Here is a 23,535-nt window from a genome sequence, read left to right as displayed (position 1 = left end):
GTCCATGCATTACACATGTTGTGTGGAACTAAATGTGTTTACATAGTCACATTATGGGGACAAAAAGCAAGTCTCCCTAATGTAAAGTATTACATTTGACAGTGAAGACATGTTGTATGGTTAGGATGAGGTTAGGACTAGGTTTAGTAGTAGTTGTGGTTAAAGTTAAGAATAATGATGACTGAATGTAAGTCAATGTAACGTCTGTGTTCAATACACTCAATAGTGTTCAATACTGCACATGTATGACAGACGATACACAGTTGAATGACTCCGCCCCTAACAACCAAACATAGCTTTGATAATGACTGAGCTCCATCCTAAACGCTAATACTTACATAATAACACATATCATTCATCAAATGTTAACAGGTAATTACAAGAGATGATTCATTGCTTACTTTGACACCTGCATATCCTTTTGGACCAGGACTTCCAGGCATCCCCTGTAAGAGCAAACACAGTTCATCACAGTTACAATCTACATCTATAGAATTTGTCAAGAAAACACATCCTGTGTCAAAGTAAAAGCACTTGAGCGTTACAGTTCTCCTGAATCGATTCATTTTTCTTTTATTGTGAAGTATTTGTAGAACGAAAATGTGCATGAATCAAAATGTTGTAGCATTTACTTTACATCAACAAAGGAACTCAATCTATCTTAAGTATGCAAGGACAATAACAAAGTCTCAAGTCTTAGACACGTTGAAGAAACTTGATCTCACTTGTGACGAGTCATAGTTCATTTATGACTCTACAGGTTCTGATGCTACGTGTAGCTCTGGCAACAACTAAGAGTAACACACACACACACACATTCATGACATGAGGGGACATTGCATTGACTTACATTCATTTCCTGGAGACTTACTCTAACCATAACCACAATTACTACTGGCCTAATCCTAATCCTAACCCTAACCCTAATCTCAATCTCAGCCTAACCTTAAAACATACCTTCACCTTAAAATGTAGTAATTTACGTTATGGGGACTTGCTTTTTGTCCCCACAAGGAAGACAAGTCCCCATAATGTGACTGTGTAAACAGGTTTAGGTCCCCACAACATTAGTAATACCTGGACACACACACACACACACACACACACTTTTGAAGACAATTAAAGCTGAAACAATTAATCGATTATTTATCAACTACTCAATTAATCGACAACTATTTTGATAATCGATTAATCGGTTCAAAGCTTTTTTCATGATTAAAACAAAATTTCCGATTGTTGAAGCTTCTTAAATGTGAGTATTTTCTTAATTTCATTGCTCTGGATAATAAAGAAATCATTCAAAGTGATTCATTTTGGTTTGTGGACAAAACAAGACATTTAAGAACATCATCATTTCCAGGTTTGACGAACAACATTTTATGGACCAAACGATGAATCGATTAATGGAGAAAATAATCTTAAGTTGCAGCTCTAAAGACAATTGATTTATATTTACTTACCATAGGCCCTTCAATACCAGGAAGCCCTTTGTTTCCCACAGGTCCCAGTTCCCCCTGTCAGACAGAACATTCTCAGTCTCATAAGCCCAAAAAAGAAAAAGAAAAAGAACTTTACACAATTTTTCATTAGCACTTACAACTTCCCCTTTTGGACCAGTGGGACCATCATCGCCTGGTTGACCCTGACAAAAACAGACCAATAACAAAACTGTCAAACTGTGAGACAAAGTGCAGGTTGTGATTGTGAAGGATGACACCTTTACATTTATGCATTTATCTTGTTTATGAGATGAGGTCAGAGTTTCAAATATGGTGTATTGCTGTTAGTTTAGCTGTGTAGAGTTCAGAATGGGGCCGTCCTATCTGATTTATGCTTCGTGGGACCATCATTCGTTCTTCAACAGGACAATGACTCTAAACACGCCTGTGCAAGAGCTATTTGACCAAGAAGGAGAGTGATGGAGTGCTGCGTCACATGACCTGGCCTCCACAATCACCTGACCTCAACCCAACTGAGATGGTCTGGGATGAATTAGACCACAGAGTGAAGGCAAAGCAGCCAACAAGTGCTCAGCAAGAGCTTCTTCAAGACTGAAGCAGCAGCTCAATGAAGCCGATTCAGAGAATCAAAGCAAAAGGGGGCTACTTTGAAGAATATTAACTATAAAAAACTAATTCTGGCTTCTTTAACACATTTTGTTTACTGGATGTCTTCAGTATTAATCTGCTGATGAGAAGGTGTGTCTCAATGTACCTGAGTTCCTGCAGGTCCAGGTGAGCCCGTCTCTCCTCTTAATCCTGATGGCCCCTGTCAGAAAAGCAACCAGATGAAACAATGACAGTTCTGCATCAGTACCAGTGCTGTATGTAAAACTACAATGACTGGAACGTACTCGAGGGCCTGTACGACCTCGTGGACCAGTTGGACCTGGATCCCCCTACAGAGGAAAAAGAAGACACACCATTAAACTTTATGACACAAATGAGACAGCACAGTCATGTGTGTGTGGGTTTTAACTAACTTTAAACTGTGACTTTGTAAATAAACACATTTGAACCGCTGTCCTATGAGTTCACACGATGACAATTAAGCCCATCAGCGCTACAAGACTCCTGGATCTCGTGTCTCCTGCTGACATTCCACTTTGTAGCCTGCCTCTCACACAAGGTCAGTTCAAAGTTCACCCATGACGCTCAAACTTTAATATCTAATAATATTTAAAGCAATGTGGCAAAAAACAACAACAACTCACCTCAGACCCATTGAGTCCCGGTGGTCCTATCCCACCCGTGGCCCCTGGAGCCCCCTACAAACATCCCACTGAACGTTAGTGTTTCCTGCTGAGAGCAGCGTAGAACTTGTGTGAACATTATGAACACTATTGCTCACCACCAGCCCTGGAGGACCCTTCACTCCATCATCTCCAGAGTCTCCCTGAAGACAAGAACAAACAGTGGCTGAGGAGAAGAGGAGAAGAAAGACAGCCTAAGCAAATACAACATAATGTATGTATGTGTCCTACCTGTGGTCCTGGAGGTCCAGGCAGCCCCTGAGTACCCCTGTTACCTGAAGGACCCTTGATAAGCACAAAGGTCAAAGTCTGAGTATGATTTTAGGAGAAGTCTAGGATGCTGTGTCCATGACGTTTATTTCTGAGAATTCACTCCACAAAATATTCCTTGAGCTTGAAGATAATTGATGATTTATCACTTTTTTTCTCGCCATTTCATTATTAAATAAATAGTACAGTATGGCACAGATGTCATCAGTAATACTGGGTTTTGAAAGGGAAGGTTTGATCGAAAACTAAAATCATAATATATCCAACACCTGACATGATCAATCTTCCTGATCTTAAAAGCCCAAACATTTCAAGTTTAATTACCGCAGTGTTTTTTTTTCTTTCAGATACTCAGCGTCTCCAATCTGAAGAACAAGTGTATCATGAATATTTAATGTGTATAGAAAAGTCTTACAGGTGGTCCAGTGGGTCCATCGTCTCCTGGTTCCCCTTTAGATCCCTGCAGGACAGATGAAGAGTGGCAGGATGTCATTATTAGCAGTACACATTATTTGGTGATATACATGCTGTTGTTTTTTTTTTTACATCATTTAACTACTTCTCTGTAGATTATGTTGGCATCTTATTCGTTTACTACTTACACTTAGAAGTGAACAGGATAGTACGATCAATTCTTAGCTGATTATCTGTAGGTTTGTTGTCAAGTAAACACCAATTTATTAATTAGTTGACAATTAGTTGCTTCTATGTTGACAGACAGTTAGCCGACTGGATGTTTGTATTAAAGTTAAAAACAGCTGAGAACAGTAGATATCAAATATCTATTTATCGGTTTGAGTGTTGTTTTGTTTTATTAAAACAAGTTCCTCTGATTTTTCAGCTCCTTAACTGTGACTATTTTCTGGTTTCTTTGCTTTATATAACAAAAAAAATCATTAAAACTAAATAAATAGGACTTAGATCTTATCTTTTTAGGTGTTGTATTTTACTTTTTTATTTGCATTTTCTGTTTTATTACAAAGTTAAAACAGGGTTTTTACTTTTTGACTCAAGACCTTTCCTTTTCATTCCACCCTGTGTTGCTTTTTAAATTTCCTTTTCCTTTTATTGTGAAGCACTTGAAAGGTGCAATACAAATAAAGTTTATTATTACAAAAACACTTAAAAACAGCAGCTGCTTGACACAGGACGCTGTAAACTGTTGTGATACATTAACAAACCCCATCATGTGCAGGGAAATGTCAGTATAAACGTCATCAGAAGCATTAATGTGAATTATACGAAAACACGTGCACCGGGAATCGAACCCAGGTCACAAGAATGGGAATCTTGCATGAAACCACTACACCAGCGGTGCTGATGCAAACATACGTCTAAACATACACAGATTTAGTCATATGGATAAGGATCGTGTGGTTTCTAAGTGACGCCATATTTATTTATCAATTTTAATATTTTTATTGCCATTGGACTTTAATGTTGCAGTAAAAATCGAAGTGAACATGCAACAATATAATTTGCAAAAGGCGGCAAAGGTAGCTCAGTGTCAACTCAAAGGTTGTGGGTGCGATTCCTGGCTCCGCTAGTTTACATGCCGGTGTGTCCTTACCACCTGTGAGCATGTGAATGGGTACGAAAGAAGATGTAAAGCAGCTTTAGAATAGAGAAGCTTAAAGTTTAAATGTGTGTTGTTTTGGTAATATTTGAAAGGCTCCGTGATCGCAGACAGTAAACGGTCGATCACAGATCTGCACATGGCATCAATAAGCTTGTTTGTTATTTGAAATGTTCCATATTTGGGCATTTGGTTGGATCCCAAATTCACCCAGACTAAGTAAGAACACTAAGAATTGGCTATTTATAGAGGAACAGAAGAAGTTGCCTTTCTTTCAGAAACAGAAGGTCCGTTTATTCTACCTGTGTTTGATTATGGTGACATTATATCCATGCAGACTTCAGCCACTCGATGCTGTGTTTCATACTGGTGACAGGTCTCTCACCCGTCACTGCATTCATTCAACACTTAAACCGAGAAAATGAGCAACAGATGAATCAATTATGAAAATAACCATTCATTGCAGCCCTAGTTAACATGATACTGAATACCTGTCGATTAGTATAGTAGTAGAGAGTCACATGAGCTACCAGAAAAAGTGATGCCCAAACCTATCCCATCATTAATTGGGCGTTTTTTCTGGAAAAACAAAGACAACTAAAGAAAACGAGAGAGAGCAAAGTAGAGTGGATCAAAGTAAGGCCCTGTATTCAAACATGAGTAGTGGTGTCAAACACAGGGAATTAGAAATGACACCATAATAAACTGAAGGACCTGTCAAATAGGTTAAAAAAGTAGTTTTTCTAACAGCAGGACAAGACGGTGACACAAATCGTCCCCAGTTGCCCTTGAATTGTCGGTAATATAATACAATTCCATGAAATAATATTCTTATATATCAAAATCTATTTGTTACACAAACCTTTATCCCAGTCTCTCCACTGTCTCCACGTGGTCCAGGCTCACCAGTGAAACCCTGCAGTCCAGGACATTCACAGTGTCAATAAAAACATTTCAAACACACCTGAACGATTGTCAGTGTCAGTGGAGTGTAGTGCCCACTGAGGACAGCAGGGGGCATCAGACTGACCCTGAGCTTATGAACACAGCTCAAGTATAGCATTTTACACTAATAATAATAATGATAATAATAATAATGATAATAATAATGATACAGCAAACACTTGATGTGATGATTTCAGACTGCTCGAGTGGGGAACAGCAGTCCGTAACATTTCTGTGACTTAAATAAAGTTTGTGTATAAAAATCTGGGGAAACACCGTCATACATGACTGTAAATCAAGAGGTTTTAGAATGATCTAAAGTTTGAAAAGCTGGGCTCAAAAAGATTCTAGATTTGAATAAGTTTCATTTCAGGGTACATGTTGTTGTTTTGAGGAAAAGCAAAATCAGCAGCCCTGTGATGGACTGGGCTGCTGTGTCCAGTGTGTACCCACTCATCTTCTACTGCTGCTGCTGCTGCTGCTGCTGCTGCTGCTGCTGCTGCTGCTGCTGCTTTATCCTCCACATGGGTTATAAACATGATTTTGTTCCTCGTGAACAGAGATGACATCATTTCAGTGCCAGGTGTGATGTAACAGATGTTAATACCACCGCTGACTACAACACTCACCTCATCACCTTTCTCCCCTTGCAAACCATCTTCTCCTTTAAAGCCCATGGGTCCCTGACAGGGAAAAACAACAGTGTTAACAAATCCTGCAGGTTTATCATTAGAAAACCACAGACTCACTCACCTGGAGCCCTGGTTGCCCCCGTGGCCCAAACATCCCATCCGACCCCTGACTGCCATTCCTGCCCCAACTCCCTCTCTTGCCGGGGACGCCCTTTGGACCGGCTTCACCCTAACACACAGATTAAATCCCATTACATGATGTTGGGACAGCAGGTATAACAGAGCGAATGCTGTTAAACAAATGCTGACCATGGTTCCTTTGTGTCCTGAAGCTCCTCTGGTCCCTGGGTCTCCAGGAATCCCCTTATGATAAATACATTCAAAAAGAGTTAAAGGAAACACCGGCGTACTAAACTACTTGTTTAATCACGATGGACGCTTGACTCACTGGAAGACCAGGCGTTCCCATCTCTCCCATGGGTCCAGGTGGGCCGGGCTGCACCTGATGAGCAACAGAACAATTCACAGCAATAACTCAGCGACTGTGAACACTGATATCAGTTTCCCTGACAGAACAATTGAAACACTCACCGGCCAGCCAGCTCTGAGCATGTGAAAGAAGGTCGATCTCTGCAAAAAGAAAACACTACATTATTTATCAAAGATCACACGCACATTTTTGACACTTTGAACATTGTTTCCACTAGACATGATGAGATGCTGTTTTCATATGTACACTACAGTGAACCACTACAGTACAGTGTAGTTAAATACACTGGAATACAGTGCAGTACAGTAAAGTGTAGTACAATGTAGTACAGTAATTTAAACAGTACAGTGAAGGGTAGCTGAGTTCCATACAGTGTTTCATTGTACAGTGCAGTACTGAGGTACAAGACCGTGCAGTAAATTGTCCGTAAATCTCTTGTCCTGTACATTTTCATACAGTACCGTACACTGTAGTGTAGTACAGTACAGAGTAGTACGGTGCAGTACAGTACAGTGTAGTACAGTGTAGTGTAGTACAGTACAGAGTAGTACAGTGCAGTACAGTACAGTGTAGTACAGTGCAGTACAGAATAGTACAGTACAGTACAGAATAGTACAGTGCAGTACAGTGTAGTACAGTATAGTGTAGTACAGTATAGTACAGTGCAGTACAGTGTAGTACAGTATAGTACAGTGCAGTGTAGTACAGTACAGTGCAGTACAGTGTATGGTACTGTGTAGTGTAGTACAGTGTAGTACAGTGTATGGTACTGTGTAGTACAGTCATTTTTAGTAAAGTGTAGCACAGAACAGTACAGTGAAGGGTAGCTGAGTTCAGTACAGTTAAGCACAGTGAAGTACTGAAGTACAAGACAGTGCAGTAAATTGTCCGTAAATCTCTGGTCCTGTACATTTTCATACAGTACCGTACACTGTAGTGTAGTACAGTACAGTACAGTGTAGTACAGTATAGTACAGTGTAGTACAGTGTAGTACAGTATAGTACAGTGCAGTACAGAATAGTACAGTGTAGTACAGTATAGTACAGTATAGTACAGTGTAGTACAGTGTACAGTATAGTACAGTGCAGTACAGAATAGTACAGTGTAGTACAGTATAGTACAGTGCAGTACAGTGTAGTACAGTATAGTACAGTGTAGTACAGTATAGTACAGTATAGTACAGTATGAGTACAGTGTAGTACAGTGTAGTACAGTGCAGTACAGAATAGTACAGTGTAGTACAGTATAGTACAGTGTAGTACAGTGTAGTACAGTGTAGTACAGTATAGTACAGTACAGTAGTACAGTACAGTAGTACAGTAGTACAGTGTAGTACAGTATAGTACAGTGTAGTACAGTATAGTACAGTATAGTACAGTGCAGTGTAATGTGGTACATGACAGCAGAGTGTGACCTCACAGCTGTGAATGATCACGGTGCCGACTGAAGTCGTCGTCGTGCTGGTTCTAGAACACTTGACGCTGCAGATGGAGCCAAAGAGACGTAAGTGTGTGACAAAGTGCTGAAAACTCCATTTAATGCCTCTTGTGGATGTTTAACGGCCGTTAAATGATACGACGTAAAGGTTGTGGTCCCTGGCAGAGTCAGGTCTCATAAACACAGGTCCTTCTGGTGGACTCCACCACCCAGCGCTGCTGCTCCAGCTTCTGTTTGTATTGGCAGAGGTTCTGCAGTGTGGCTGGCCAGACCTGAGGTCAGGCTCAGACTGCTGAAGAGGACCGGACCTGCTTTACTGTAGGTCTCAGTGAGTCTCTGAGGCCTCGCTGTGTTCTGACAGAGCGGCAACACTGACGCTTTTCAGCTCACGTCTCTCTTCTGAAAGCAAAGCGTGGGGCCTGACCCAGGCATGGGGTCTGGATCTGCTCCAGTTACAATACATCCAGATACTCCAGCTTTTCATTACAGCCTGTGAGCCGTGGCCATCTACAGATTGTCAACAGACTGGGCTTGGATTACTCTCCATGTCTCACTCTCCATGTCATCATCTGCATTTGTACATTATAGTTTTCATGGGAAAACTGTATTCTGATTCTAATTCACATTATTGTCCATTGAATCATGATCTTGGACACGTTTTGTAAATTAAACGTACAGAGCTTGTTCTGTGTTTTCTTTGCTACTATAATCTTGGAAGCCCATACAGACTGGACACAATTCAGAGCATGACACTTTACATTATTGGTATAACACAATAATATAATAGAGCCATTTTCATTGACGTATTTTGTAGTTTTCCTCCCTGCATGTTCTGTTAACTTTGCTTCCTGTTTTATTTGGTGTCTCATTTGTGTCCCAGTCATTTCCCTTTAGACTTTGCTTCCCTGCCTTCCACCTTAAATGGAGTTGTTCATGTTTTGAGCTCCGTGTTTGGCTATTCATTTGTCCATAAGACAGTGGGATTGATAAGCATTTAAAAAATAAAATAAATGTTTACATGTATATTTTGTATTTAATGTATAATGTGTTTTTTTTATATTTATGTATTTCTTCACAAACTGTTTTGTTTGTCCATTCACCTCAGTCCTTTGGATCTCAGCTAGTATCATACAGTACATACTTAAAAAGATGTCTTAAACAGATTAACGGTTAATCTCAATTAAAAGATGAAGATCATGTCGCTAATCTCATTGGCTGCATAACCTTTTGTAACCAAGTCAATAAAACATAACGCTTATTGACTTTGACATTTATAAAATCACTATATTGTGACTCTAAATGTATGTGTGTATATATATATATATACATATATATATACACATATTTATACATATATATTTATACATATATATACATATATATATATATATATGTATATATATAATTGTCATGAGTCTAATGCAGTGAAAACACTGGTTGGTCATAGAGAGCTGAGGATTTGAGCTCCCATAAAGGAAGTAAAACGATTGTACATCTGTGGCTAAAAATATAACCAAAAACATTATTTTAATCACAAATAATGTTAGTGTAAAAAGTATAAACAGGCCAACAGGAACATGTTTTACAACAGAAAACACAGCGTCACAGTCGTTGTGACATGTGCCACTGTGGTCCATTTTGTCTGCGTCGAAGGGCCACTACAGTTTTGTTTTTACTAATTTCCAGAGATAGTTGTGGGATTGACAAAAATAAATAAAATCGACAAAAAAAAAAGAAAATAAAAGCTCTCCTCACTGTGTTTCTGTCTATTATGACATGTTTTATAAGTCAAATTTTAAATTCAATTTAATCCAGCTCTGTAATAGAATGTGAATAAAACAAACCCTGGCAGCATCATAAACATTTTTTAAGTCATCATTCATTCCTTTGACTGAGTGAAAAGTAAGAAGGTGGATTTCAGATTTTAGGCTATTGTGCCGTCATATTCTTTTAAAAAGAAGAAATTCTTTGTTGTTGCAATCTACCTGACATAAAAGTGTGTTTAAGTGTTGGGATGCATCATCTCTCTCTCGCTCTAATCTGTGATAATTTCATATTTCAGTTACATAATTGTTGTTGCAGTCGACATGATGCAACTTTGCAAGTAGTTGTGAGTCTGTGTTCATTATTGATCTCAGCCTTAGTTTGACGTCAGTTATTAAAGACCCTGCTGGAGAGTTGAGTGCAGTTCCAGCTGGACTGTTGTGAGCAGTGTTTGTATATTGAGACTCACCCTGAAAGCGACCCAGTCGTCCTCAGAGTTCCGCCATAAATAAAGCGTGGGAAGTCCCGGAGGACCTGGAGGCCCTGGATCTCCTCTACGTCCATCCATGCCTGAAACACCTCGAGATCCCTGCGGAAGAAGAAAATAGAAAAAGTTAAAAAAAATAAACATGCCAGTGATAGAAAAGTTTTTCGGATCTCAAAGCAAAGAGAACTATTATAAGTGTGAGCGCACGAGTGAATGGCTGTTCTTTACTGCGGTGGATGGATCAGAAATAATACTACAAAATAACTACTTAAACTTCAGAATCCTGTGAAGCTTGGAACAGGAAACACACATTACAGTAGAATCTGGTCAAATGTAAACTCCAAACTTACCTTGTCACCTTTAAATCCAAGAAACCCTTCTCTGCCTGGACATCCCTGTAAGAACAACATGACATTGAGCTTTTCTGTTTTTAAATGTACACAAGTGTCCTTCCTGGTGTCTGGCATCATCTGCACGGTGCGACGATCTTAAAAAGAAAAGGCCACTGTGGTTCCTTCAGGACATTAATGCCAAGTGTTTGGAAGCCTGTAATTTAACAAGTGGAATAAAAACCCCGCATGAGTCAGCTTCAACCACATGTTTGCACAGAACAACCATAACCTCCACTTACAAGCAAAATGCACACCCACTCAGGAGGTAATTTCAGGGATTATAAAGATGATATTCAGTTAAAAGCAGTGACAAAATGTTTTTATCTGTTCTCAAAGTGAAGATGGAAGAGCTTTAAAGACGTTTACAGAAGCAGTAGTGAGTCTGTGCATCTGGTTTTCCAATAGTGAGATGAGACCTGCGTTCATTCTTATATTGAGATTATAAAGTAACCACTATGGTGAAAAAAATATCCTCAAGGTCCAAAATGTAAAATCTGTGCATGAATAAGGATTTTAAAGATAAAATGAAAGCAGGCTTGGATGATGTGAGGTCACCGCGTTCTCCTCTCCTCTCTGGCCACACCCTCCTGGCAGCCTCCCTTGGCTTTAGCCTCCTCCAGCAACATCAATTAGAATATGAAAATAAATTGCTTTGGCTCCAGCTACTATACATGACTGTAGTGAGTCAGGTTGCCAGGTTTGGTAACATCCTGCTTGTACTCAACCACAGCCTGCGTATGCACTGGTGGACTTCATGTTAAAAACCACACCACAGACGAGACTCTTCTTCTTCTGCCACTTCTTCACTGCTGAGCTCCAACTATTCATCTGTTCAAGAGAAGCCAGGTGAGCGTTTGTTTCTGCAGCAACACAATCCTAATCTATATTTAATATTCATTGTTAGAGAAGTACTAGTACTAGGGGCCACATTGAGAAGTTTTTGTTTTCGAGAATAAAGTCTTAATTTATGAGAATAAAGTCGTAAATCTACTATAATAGTTTTAATTTACGAGATTAAAGTCGTAAATCTACTAGAATAAAGTTTTAATTTACAAGAATAAAGTAGGAAATTTACCAGAATAAAGTCTTAAAAGTAAATGAATGACTTTAATCTCGTCTTGTTTAAAGTTCTTTGAAGTGTGTGCGTGTGATGTATTGACACATGATCAGCACCGGCGTCGCCGACCACTGTGGGACCTGCCGACACCGACAATGCAACAATAACAGAATTTGTCACCTGCTAAACTCTATGATATCTCAGGACTGTGACACCTTTTGTCGCCATTAGAAAACCGTTTAGCGTTTGCTTTGTTACTCACTCACTCACTCACTCACTCAGTGACTGACATTTTAAGTGGAAGGAGAGACCGGGCTCAGTTGTTTATAAGGATTGTCTGACACGGACCAAACATGGCCAGTAGTAGTCAAACTAAATCTAGATCACTTTTATTATGTGGCCAGATAAACCAGATTTTTTGTTTTCTGGCGCTTACTCTTCTTCCCTGTGGTCCAACAGAGCCAGCAGCACCTCTGTGGTTCCTGTAGATTCTCTGGTCAGATCCGTAGATTACGTCCCCAGACTGCGGCGTACTTGAATGTTGACCAACCTCGCTGACTTTTAAATGAGGCTGCAGTCTGTTTGTCTCCCAGTTTCCCTTTGGTTGCACTGATGGCGTCACATTCTTGTAGATCGCTGACGTAACATTTTGTTGTGAATCAGGAGAGATGAAGTCGACGGTCCTTTCATTTGACGACGGGATGAATGGAGAGGATTCAGTGGCATCAGCTCCTCTGTCCTCGCTCCTAACCGCTAACACAGTGTGAGGTTCATCAACAAGGACAATGACAGGTCTCTGGTCAGGATCAGTCGAGTGTGCAGAGTTTCCCTCGGACACGGGATTCTGAAAAGAGACCCGGAGAAGAAGAAAGAAGAACCAATCTTTAATATAAAATACAGAAAATGATCATCTTCCACAACAATGATTAACAGTGTATGTTTATAAGCCGATAACATCAGGGACAGAATTCAGCTGAGTGGTCAGCTCTTTGCGTGTATTTATTTATTCAGCTCAGGAGTCGGGCAGTGACGTCCATCAAATGAACATGATTTAAATCAAACTAAACAATTTTACTTCCACTACGTTTGAGGTAAATTGGCAACATTTTCTGTTCATCAAGCAAGTAATTCATGACATAATTCAGTTTTCACCCCCTATTTTGAAGCAGTCTGCTCATTCTCCTCTGACTTCTGGTATCGACAAGGTATTTGCACTCAAAGTACTGTCGCTTATTGAATCATTTCTCTTTTCCAGACCATTCTCAACAAGTTATAGGGAGTGCATGAAGATCCCAGTAGATCAGGAGTTTCTGAAACATTCAGAACTGTCTTTATTCAAAGTGATGCTCAGTTTGAACTTCAGCAGGAACCTCTCGGCCATGTCCACATGCCTAAATGAGTCTGATTATATATTTGTATTAACACGCAGGTGTAAAGAAGGAAGTGGCAGGTGAGTGTAATTCAGCCCAAATGATTGAGTCGTCATCGACGTACAAGGACGTTAGAGCACCATCAACACACTGACAGTATGCTGACAGGACTCAGTAATGACGCAGCAACATGTGACTTCAAAGTCCAGCTGTGAGAAGACGGCGATGCTCAGCTAAGTGGCAGAAGCACACAACGCTTCTTTATCCTGGACAGACGATCATGGGGAGTACACATCACTCAGTGTGTCATAACTCTGCACCTGATGCTGTTGGTCCGGCTCATCGTCACCACTCTGACAGACTGGAAACACCAGCATACAGATGATGGTCAATCACAACTACACAATGTTTCTAAAGAGGTTCCAAAGAGTAGCAGGGACACTGGAACTGAGTTGCAGAACTTTTGAACTGGGTTGAGAAACTTTGGACTGCGTTAAAGGGACTTTGAAGGAACTTTGAACTTAGTTGAAGAAACTTTGAACTGTGCTGAAGGACCTTAAAATGTAATTGGGAACTTCAAACTGTAGAGGGCAGTATTGCACCTCGCAGTGTATAACCTGCAATAACTTATTGGAAGAAGAGGAAGCAGCAGGGGGCATTTCACTGGCTTAAGGCCTTATTTGATTACATTGCTTTGACCCCTTGTAATCATCAGCACCTGAACCAGAGTGAGAGAATGTGGTGTGATAAATCATCACACACACACTCACCAAAGTTTCAATTTAATCAACTTGAGCGTTGGAGTAAATAGCGCCTCCTCCACCTCCACCTGCAGCATCACACTCCACACAGGTGACAATTAATGGTCATATCCCACTTAATATGGGATGGATTGTTTTATAGATGTCAATGACGATGTCCATGCCTGTTTCAGGTGTATTTATCTTCATCTATATATGATCAAGTGTTGTGTTTACATGACCTTGGATTGAGCTCTTTATGTTATGCCACGATTGAAGCCTCTTCCAATTGCAACAGGAGGCAGAGAGTGAGTGAGTGAGTGAGTGAGTGAATGAATGAATGAATGAATGAACATTCACACATTGCCAATTTCCTGTTCTACCACATCTCTGAACTCTGTATAACCACACAGTTGTGGTTTAGGGATGTAAATGATGTATCATTTAGAGTCATGTTCTCATCTTTGTGTCCTCGTCTGTTACACCAACTGTCCTCGTGTCCTCTATCACAACATCCATGCTCTTCCTCTTTTCCATCTTCAATATCCTTTGTCCGATATTATAAAAAGTATCATAATACATGCAAATCCACAGCTATGCGGTTTCCATTGACATTGCCTCTCTGGTTGTGGACAGAGCTTCACTTAAAATCACTAAGCAGAGAATTTTGACTCAATTCTAAAAAAAAATCTGTGAGTGCAAGACAATAGGGGAGAAGTACATGGTCTGTATTTATAAAGCAGAATCAAACCCACAACCGTCCAGTTGACGTCCGTATTCTTTCTCATTTTGTCTTGAGCACAGCTCCCAGCCTCCATTTAAGCTCCACTCTGTGCCTAAAGATAGAAGCGAAGGTTTTTCCAAAAAGTTCCTTTCAAAGAAAGCTTAGAACTTTCTTTGGGGGGAAAAAAGGCCATTGAATGTTAGTTGTAGTTGTTGGCAACAACCTGAAACCCCCTAGTTTGCACAAAAAATTAATTCTGGAATAACAAGCACCAATAAGGAGACTCCCTACACTTGGCAGGCTGATTAGTGATGTGACAAAAAAACTCACTGACTTTGGAAGGTGAAGCAAAAAACGTGCGCTGGCAGAGAACTTGACTCATATGGACTGATTTAACATGACTTCTATAAATACAGTATCAAAGAATCATGAGCAAATATGGCAAGAACATCTTTCACATCTTAAACTTGTTCCAGTGCACTGACGACAAACCATGAAACCACTTTGTCATCCTGTGACACGATCACAAAACAGCATTCCTACACTTCCCGATACATTGTCACTTGTCATTTCCTTATTGTACATACCACGTGTGTCTGTTGCCCGTCCACACTTAGTCCCACGTGCAGCCAAACGCAGCCCAGCGTGACGGTTAATACAGTCCACATGTCTGCAGCGTGTCCTCACGCAGGTCAGTGGATGTGTCTGAACACAGGAGCAGCCTCTCCTTCTTCAGCTGACCCTCCCTCGAGCCAACAGAGACACGCCCAGGACTCCACTGCACCACACGCTGCCACACCCCACACACACTGCACTCACTCAGCCCTCAGCCGTCACATTAAACAGTCTCACGCCGCGCTGATATCACCACAGAGGAATCTGAAAACATTTCATTTTCAGTTCAATTATCCACGAAGGTGAAGCCATAGTGACATCAAAAACCTCCCATTCATAAGAGATTTATTTCTGTAAAGACATTGTGGTAACCAAAGTATATGGATTAAAATAAATGAAAGAGATTACGTGTAACATAATAATAAATGACTCTATGCCAAGTCTACCCCGTCAGTTGGATGTAATCTGTAATCTGTGCTAAGGTGCAGGAAATATGGTTTCAATGTCTCCAGTTTCTTACTCGGTGTGACATTAATCTTTGATCTTTTCATTACGGTGCGTTCCATGTGTCGTCGGAAATCGGAATTTCCATCTAGAAAAAAACTCGACGTCACAAACCCTGACAATATGTCAGTGGGACTAACCTGGTTAAAGAAAGGCTAAAAACACAAGTCAAACAACACTTAACAAGCACGGCACAGTTTACGTTGGTTTTCCACTACTAAAGAGTTCTTACTCAACGTGGGCGGAGTTTTACACGCGACACACAAATAACGCAGTTATTTTCAGTGTAACTGAATCATTAGAATCGAAGCACAGACGTCCGACTCGGTCATTGGACTGAAACTCAGCTGTGTTGTTGCTAAAACACACCGGACTCCACTGTTTAATATTGAGATTTTAGACATTTCCCTGCTAGTTGTTGGAGATTAACCCACTTTTTTGGGATTGTTAAGTCTTTTTAACTGATCTACTGTTCGGCTTGATTCTTGTCGTCGGACGTCACGCTCACGCGCTTCCTGTGACGCCGCTCTGACCAATCTCGTCAGAGCGGGTACTAAAAAGTACCAGGTATCGCCAGTGGAAACACGGCATTGTATACAGCAGCAGAGCAGGGTACAGCTGGGGGCGATTATCCCGTCAAACTTCCTCTGGATTCCTCTCCCTCTCAATAATGTGAAGAGATTCTCTTGAGGCCTTCTCACAGGTGCAAAATGCCAGCGTGTCAAACAGACACAGGAGGAGGAGGCCAGTAAAACCACAGCGTCATCTTCAGTTGGAGGCTTTGCTCAACTGCTGCATGGCTCATTACTCGCCGCGTCTATTTCTGTGTTCAAGATGGACTCGAGAACTCATCGTCTCGTTGGCCTCGTGCACGGGATTCTGAACTCTGACCTTTCAGGAGTCACTACAAGACACTCGTATTATAGACTGTATTTACACATGTAAACATCAGACCGAAAAACACAGAAGCATGCAAAACTCTCTATTATATACCCATCTATATTATATTATATATTGATAAATAATGATCAATTATATTATATAATGAATGGACTGGTAAGCAGGAAGCTAATCATTAAAATATGTAAATGATGTTGAGTTGTGGAAAAAGGGGGTGGGAATAAATAAGCTTATACTCCCTCCCACATGTAAATTGCTAGATCTTGTGTGCCAATGCAGTGGAACGCCCATCTGCATGTTTTCTTTTGTCTGCTTTGTTTTTACTAAACAAACAAACAAAGCCTGCAGCTGAGATGAGAAGTAGGACGCGGGGTGAAATAAGGGAATGCTGTGCTCTTATTTTCATGGAAACTCAAACTTGTGGCGAACAATGATGCGAATCAAAGAAGTTCAACAGTTTTCAACTGTAATGTCTCAATTCTGATGATGTTTACAGACTGTTTTTGACAAGAACTGTGACAGTAGACACGAGTTCACACTGGCAACACAAAACCTGCAAGGTGACGCACTGACGATGAGTGGAGTATAAAACAAAAAGATCACTGTGAGCTGAACTTTAATTATCCACTTTCTTTCAGATAATCCCCAACTGCACAACCGACCTTTCCGCTCAACCCGCCCTGAAACGTGCACCCTCTGTGGAGCGCGGAAAGTTGGCAAACATTGTTTTGAGGGTGGACGGTGTACACCAGCACCGCAGGAAAAGAGGTAGTGATTGAACACGGCAGGGCCAGACCATAATCGTCCTCGACGGGCTGTTCATCAGGGGCCACCACATCATTCAGCCTCTGCACATGAGCATGAAATGCTGCTCAGTCCCACAAGGGAACATGGAGTCAGAGCCAGAAATGAGTTACTCATGAAATGATGAATCGTCTCTTGACCTCTGAGACAATCATTCAGTGCATTTACTTGACGGCAGAAAACAACAGAATCCAACTAATACTATGGAATAGTATTGCATTATTCACTCGATTATCACAGAAGTTAAATCTGTGTTTACTCGTAATGTATTAAAAAGATTCCAAAGAAATGTTTTATCATTAATTGCATGTGTAAAAACAAATCTTTCTACTACTTGGTGGACTCCATGCAGACCCGGTGCCATGGGCGGGCATTGGGGGGGCCGTGCCCGCCCACAGAGTCAGCCGGAACAGGATGAAAGCCACCAGTTTACATAGAAAGTGTAATATACAATATTCAGACTCAAAAGTAATTCTAGTTTCTATACTTTTAGAATTAGGATTCCATAAATCCTGCCTCTCAGTCAGTGTTTGGTGGGAGCCACATTTTAGCCACATCTAAAATGCCACATTACTACATACTGTACACACAATTTGGTACAAAGTTTGGTTCATTTATGAATTCTGATAAAAACCAAGGTCTCCATGTCGCTCTCAAAACTCCTGGTTCCAAACACAGACTCTATAATCTGCATTTCTTCCCCTTCAAACGTTGTGTTTGTATCGAAACCACATAACATTTATGACAGTGATGTATGTCATTGAAACTGAATATTTACCCAGAATGCACTGGAGGTTACTACGTTGCAGGTGGGCTGACGAAGAGTGCATTGGTCCCTGGCAGCGTCTGGATCCCCCATTACAAAAGTCATTTGTCTCACAGCGCCCTGAGGACACCAGTGAGAAGACAGGGTCAGAGGTTAATCTCTGTGTAAACCACAGGCACAGGAAACTCCACCTTTAACCTGCCAACCCCAACCCGTCATTTAGACCTGACACTTCAGACGAGGTCAACAGAGGCCAGCGGAGGACATCCATCACTATCGGCTCTGCACTGTACTTGGATTAGGCGCTCAACCGTCATGGACGTGATCAATGCAGCAAGAAAAGGTAAAGTTCATAGCTTATAGCTCATATTTTTGAATTTTTTATCTCATAATTGTGACTTTTTATCTAATATGTTTGACTTTTTTATCTTAATTCTTTGACTTATTATCTTGATTTTGACTTTTTATCTCATACTTGTGACTTTTTATCTCATACTTGTGACTTTTCATCAACATTTTTTGACTTTTTATCTTATTTTTGACTTTTTATCTCATAAATGTGACTTTCAATCTCAAATTTTGACTTTCTGTCTCATAAATGTGACTTTTTATCTCGTATTTTTTACTTTTTATCTCATGTCAGACATACATGTCCACTTTAGTAACATCTTTAGTAACATTTTTAAATTAAGAAATAAAGAATCATTTACATTTTACAATCATGAATTAACCGTTAACTAAACATTAGCTAATTACCTTATGAATTATTAGTAAATCATTACCTCATGATTACTTAGGGATGAGTTAACCTTTTCTGCATACATTATTTTGTATTTTAGGTGACAAAGACAAGCACTACCCTTTGTCTGACCTTTTTTTTTTTAAATTTGAAAGCTCCAAACATCAAAAAAAGAACAAAACAAGTAAAAGTAGCAGAAAAGTTCAAAAGGAAACTTGTGTCCTGTCAGGATCATAAGTAAAGACAACACAGTAAAGCCTCCTCTGCTGCCACCAAGTGGAAAAATCTGTCCAGTTCCAGCACAACTCGAGTCACTCAACAAACAAAGATGAAACCCTTACTTCAAAGGGTGTCTCGTATCCCTCCAGGCTGCCTCCCACCATCAGGACGCCATCCGTGGCGATGCGCTGCCAGGGGTACGCCCAGTTCACCCTCTCCACCAGAGAACAGTCCACATACACCTCCAGCCAAAGAGGGGAGACACTCAGTGACACCCGGTGCCACCGACCGTCCCGCAGAAACCCCACGGTGAACCTGTATGTGATGGAAGCAGGACAGAGGTGGTAAGAGAGGGGAGACACATCCAGACACAACCAGGGACGGACGAGAGAGGGGACTGAAGAATGGACATCGTTGTCTGGGACACTTACTCATATTCTCTGTGCTGTGTGGAGATGAAGGTGAGCGAGAACAGGCCGAGGCGGAGCTGCAGGTGCACGTGATGCTGGGAGTTTAACAGGGAAACTACGCTGCTCTCCTCCATCTGAGAGCTGCGGAGCTCCATCAGCAGGCTGAACTCTTCTGAAAACCTGCAGGAGACACACAGACACACATGACTGCACAGCATCCTTAGAGACAAAGACATCATGCATCTTATTAGAATAACCTTAATCATCATAAACAACTAAACGCTTAACCCGAGCCTTAACTTAAACCAGTTATTATCCCTAAAGTTCTGAGACAAGACAAGACGTCCTCACAAATATAGGTTAGACTCAAAATTCACAAGCTCGCAGCTTATTTTGGGAAAGCTTCTTACAACAACAACAACAACAATAATCTTTCTTCACAGTTTAAGCATTTTTATCTGTCGCTTCTTGTCTCAAACACAGCACATCCTGTTCTTGTTTGAAAATAAAAGCCCTCTAGCAGACGGATAGACAAACGTTCCCTGAATTAATTGAGATGTTTTCTGATTTTCAAAGCTAAACTCAGCAGGTGTGTGTGTGTGTGTGTGTGTGTGAGGGACACAGCTGTGCCGTCACTCATGGCAAACACACCAGTGTAAAACTGGCCTAAGACTGGAATCCGACTCACTTGTGGCATCATCTGAGTCAGTGTCACACACAGAGACTCGTCTGTGTTTCCACCGTACGTACCTTTGTCCAAACACCTGTTCTGTGGACACCGTCACACTACCGTAACGGCCCACGTGGAGAGTCGGACACCGCAGACCGTCCATCGACACGGACACGTTCACCCTCTGGGAGAAGTGATGCAACAAATCCACGTCCTCTGTTAAGAAAACAAAGCGATGCTTTTGAGTATTGAGTTGAACTAGTGGCACGCTGCTCGCCTGACTAATGCCAGACTGCAGCTCAGTGTCCAAACGCTGTAGTCACCTCCCACCTCCCACGTCCAGGAGGTGGACGTAGATGAAATTAATCAAACAAATAAATTATTCACCGATACTAAAATCATTTCTAAGTGGTAGTTTGATCATAATCCACTTTTGTGTGAAATATTTTAGCGGCGTATTGTGAGCGGCAGGAGGGCGTCACATTTCAAAGAGCACCAAAAACACACTGTGTGCAGGTGCAGGCAGAGGAGCAGGAACATACTGACTCCATGTGTGTGTGAGTGTCTCACAGAGCTCATCCATACACTGACAGTGAGAACGCACATGAAAACAAAACCTTCTCTGTTTTCCAAATAATACATTTAAACACAACTCAACTCCATTTTCAAAACTATACAAACCTTTATTAGTAACACCACGTGGAAATCTGCTGTGTTACAACAACACAAGGAGACAGTAAAATACATTAACAACAAACAACAACTATACACTATACAGTTCATTTTAAAGCACTTTTATACACACAAAGGTCGGTCTAACTTCCTGAAATGATCAAGTAGAAACATTTGCTGGGTCATAAAAGGAGAATTAATTCATCTAAATTCTGCATCATTCAAAACATTATTACAATTTTAACCTGTTTAACTGTTCAAACACATGCTTCTGATAGAACGTTAGCAGCACTTGACATTGTGTCACTGCAGTCACTCACTGACCTCTGACCTCGTGATACGTGCAAGACAGTCCACCCTCAAACTCTCTACATTCTCTGACTTGGATGGTGAAATATGTCTTTATTTCCTCTTCCAGGAGAATAATATTGGAACACGATGGCGGCGACCTGATGCTTCACGTGTGCAGCGTTACTGTACGTGCTTTACTGTGACACTCAAACCTTCTCATATCTAGTCCCCAAATAAACCCACAGCCTGAATTCAGTCTAAATTACTTCAGAAAAAAACCTCCGTAGAATTTCGTCAGACCAACACTGAAAATATTGTAAGCTCATCCCTGAGTGACAGCAGTCAGCGTTGACCACGCTGGGCGTGACTCCCAGCACCGTCTGTTTCCGTGATGTAAATAATTAAAAATGTACTCATGATGAGCCGCTCTCTTCACTCACTCACTCCCTCACTCACTCACTGTAAAATGTGAGTGACATTCATTACTGGCTGAGTCGCCTGCAGGTGCTTGGACGTGACATGAGGGCTGAGCACGGACTCCACACATCACACAGCTCACATCAGATACGACAGGGCTGTTAACTGAACTCTGGCTGCTCGCCACACATCAAAAGAAGGAATTCCATCTGGAGAAACAGCCTTTTATTCATTCTTTAATAGCACTAGTGTCAGACGCTCCTGGCAGCCTCACCACATACTACTACTGTGAAAAAACACAAGCAGTGGAAGCTGGTCTGTGTCAGCATGAGGGGAAAGCTGCAGAAGGCAGGATCACATGGAAAGATTGTTGATTTTCATTCACAGGTTATAAAAAAAGGACTCAGATTATGGGATTTTGGCGACAGCTGACCTGAGGCAGTCTCTAGAATCTGCACTAACTGCACTCAGAGCTGTTTCAGTGGCCACAGTCCAAACAGCTGTTTTCATGCTGCAACAGCTGCTCTGAGTGGAGCAGCCAGGTACTGCACTCACCGTGTGACATCACTGCCTTCCTAAAACACACTTTAAGATGATAACCTACATTTATTGCTACTTTAAACAAACCATGCTTTTATAGTGTTGAATATGATTTTATTGTTATTTGTCAACTGCTATATTTCATTTTCCTGGGTTTTATTTACACTTATTATTGTGAGCATTTTGTCTCTACCCATCTGTTTTGTTTAGTTATTCATTTACACATAAACTATTAAAAGGACACAGTTATTATATAGATGAGAATGTGAGAGATAATTACCTTTAAAAAACACAGCTTCATGTGCTCTTATGTTTGTCATTTTTTTACATGCCATTCAAGAGGATGTTCATGGTTTTTCCTTAACGTTTTCTTTTGTATTATTTTTTATTAATGTAGATTACAGCTTCACATTAATGAATTCAAAGAGACCACGCATTAACTGAACAATAAAGCTACTATAATCATACATTAGTCAGTTAACTCGTCACCTTCTTTTACCAACATACAGTAAAACTATACGTAGCAAACATATAGTAGACTGATTTGTGTCCCTAATTTCACTAACTATCACACTGTGTGGTGTTATAATAATTATTATGTCTATAATGTGACTATTTAAAGTATTAAATGTTAAGTGTGACGCAGTTGTTTCTTACCTGAGCGAAGGAAATCCCACGTGTCTTCACGTAAAACTGTCACGACCACGTCACATTCAAGTAAACACAACATCAGTAACTGAACTGTGCGAATTAAGAACATAATTCCTTACAGAGGTCAACAAACTTCTGCTACAACAGCGGAAAGACGTCACAATGAACGCGTTTAGAACCGTTTTCTTTTATTATGCGTCAGGTGAAGAAATGACGCTGTCAAGTCAGGAAGTTTTCACAGGACGACTTCCAGAAAAGTTTCAAAATAAGAGCCCGACACAGGAAATGGAGATAAATCAGTTAACCGCTGATGTTTGTTCGCATTTAGTGGATATTTTCTCTTTTCCCATTGTTGGTGCCTAATTGTGAGGATGGGTTTGAACCTCGGCAGCTGGTTTTCACCATGTCCACGTGCCTAAATGTCCTGCAACCCTTAAAGGGATTACTTCACCCAACATTTGTATTACTATAGTAGGGGCGGTAGTTTTGAAAAAAGTGTGCTATCCAACCTCAGTTTTCCCCTGAGTTGAAAAATATCTTCATACTTTTCCCGCCAGTGACACTTGGTCCAGTTAGCGTAACTATTAGCAAAGATGGCGGACACTGTTTACCAGGGCGCTCAAGTCTCGCCCATTCAGCGCGACAGTCACGTGTTTCGCTCTTTTGTCACACATTGTATTTCAATTCTCACGCTAAAAAA

The 23,535-nt window shown here is 40.8% G+C and overlaps 2 protein-coding genes across 2 annotated transcripts in view; both read right to left on the bottom strand.

The window, feature by feature from the left end:
- The window catches only part of LOC122769871 (collagen alpha-1(II) chain-like), a 28,418-nt gene extending 22,063 nt beyond the window's left edge, over nucleotides 1-6,355 (bottom strand). The window contains exons 1-12 of the mRNA XM_044026750.1: nucleotides 6,297-6,355; nucleotides 6,173-6,226; nucleotides 5,461-5,514; nucleotides 3,438-3,482; nucleotides 2,984-3,037; nucleotides 2,851-2,895; nucleotides 2,714-2,767; nucleotides 2,354-2,398; nucleotides 2,215-2,268; nucleotides 1,598-1,642; nucleotides 1,461-1,514; nucleotides 402-446 (exon numbers count right to left, since the gene is read on the bottom strand). Of these exons, the coding sequence (XP_043882685.1) occupies nucleotides 402-446; nucleotides 1,461-1,514; nucleotides 1,598-1,642; nucleotides 2,215-2,268; nucleotides 2,354-2,398; nucleotides 2,714-2,767; nucleotides 2,851-2,895; nucleotides 2,984-3,037; nucleotides 3,438-3,482; nucleotides 5,461-5,514; nucleotides 6,173-6,226; nucleotides 6,297-6,329 (582 nt within the window). The 5' untranslated portion in view covers nucleotides 6,330-6,355. The remainder of the gene's footprint in view (nucleotides 1-401; nucleotides 447-1,460; nucleotides 1,515-1,597; nucleotides 1,643-2,214; nucleotides 2,269-2,353; nucleotides 2,399-2,713; nucleotides 2,768-2,850; nucleotides 2,896-2,983; nucleotides 3,038-3,437; nucleotides 3,483-5,460; nucleotides 5,515-6,172; nucleotides 6,227-6,296) is intronic.
- A 342-nt stretch (nucleotides 6,356-6,697) lies between these two features.
- On the bottom strand, nucleotides 6,698-23,058 carry LOC122769527 (collagen alpha-1(V) chain-like). Its single transcript, XM_044026093.1, has 9 exons — nucleotides 22,842-23,058; nucleotides 20,345-20,480; nucleotides 19,616-19,774; nucleotides 19,307-19,499; nucleotides 18,239-18,346; nucleotides 12,240-12,647; nucleotides 10,705-10,749; nucleotides 10,337-10,456; nucleotides 6,698-6,805 (listed from the first exon to the last, which is right to left on the bottom strand). The coding sequence occupies exons 1-9, from the start codon at nucleotides 22,942-22,944 to the stop codon at nucleotides 6,698-6,700; spliced, it is 1,380 nt and encodes a 459-aa protein (XP_043882028.1). The 5' UTR covers nucleotides 22,945-23,058.
- Between the last annotated feature and the right edge of the window lie 477 nt (nucleotides 23,059-23,535).

This window comes from Solea senegalensis, linkage group LG5 (genome assembly GCF_019176455.1).
Source record: "Solea senegalensis isolate Sse05_10M linkage group LG5, IFAPA_SoseM_1, whole genome shotgun sequence".
NCBI lineage: Eukaryota > Metazoa > Chordata > Actinopteri > Pleuronectiformes > Soleidae > Solea > Solea senegalensis.
Note: the sequence above shows the minus strand (reverse complement) of the source record. Positions and strands in the feature narration are given on the sequence as shown.

Bases quoted from the DNA above. Each gene is read 5' to 3' on its own strand.
- LOC122769527 (XM_044026093.1), bottom strand. From the start codon at position 22,944: ATGTTCTTAATTCGCACAGTTCAGTTACTGATGTTGTGTTTACTTGAA. The intron at 20,481-22,841 runs GTAAGAAACAAC...TTTTCTTAACAG, and splicing joins GTGGGATTTCCTTCGCTCAG to AGGACGTGGATTTGTTGCAT. The intron at 12,648-18,238 runs GTAAATATTCAG...GTCTCTTTTCAG, and splicing joins TAACCTCCAGTGCATTCTGG to AATCCCGTGTCCGAGGGAAA.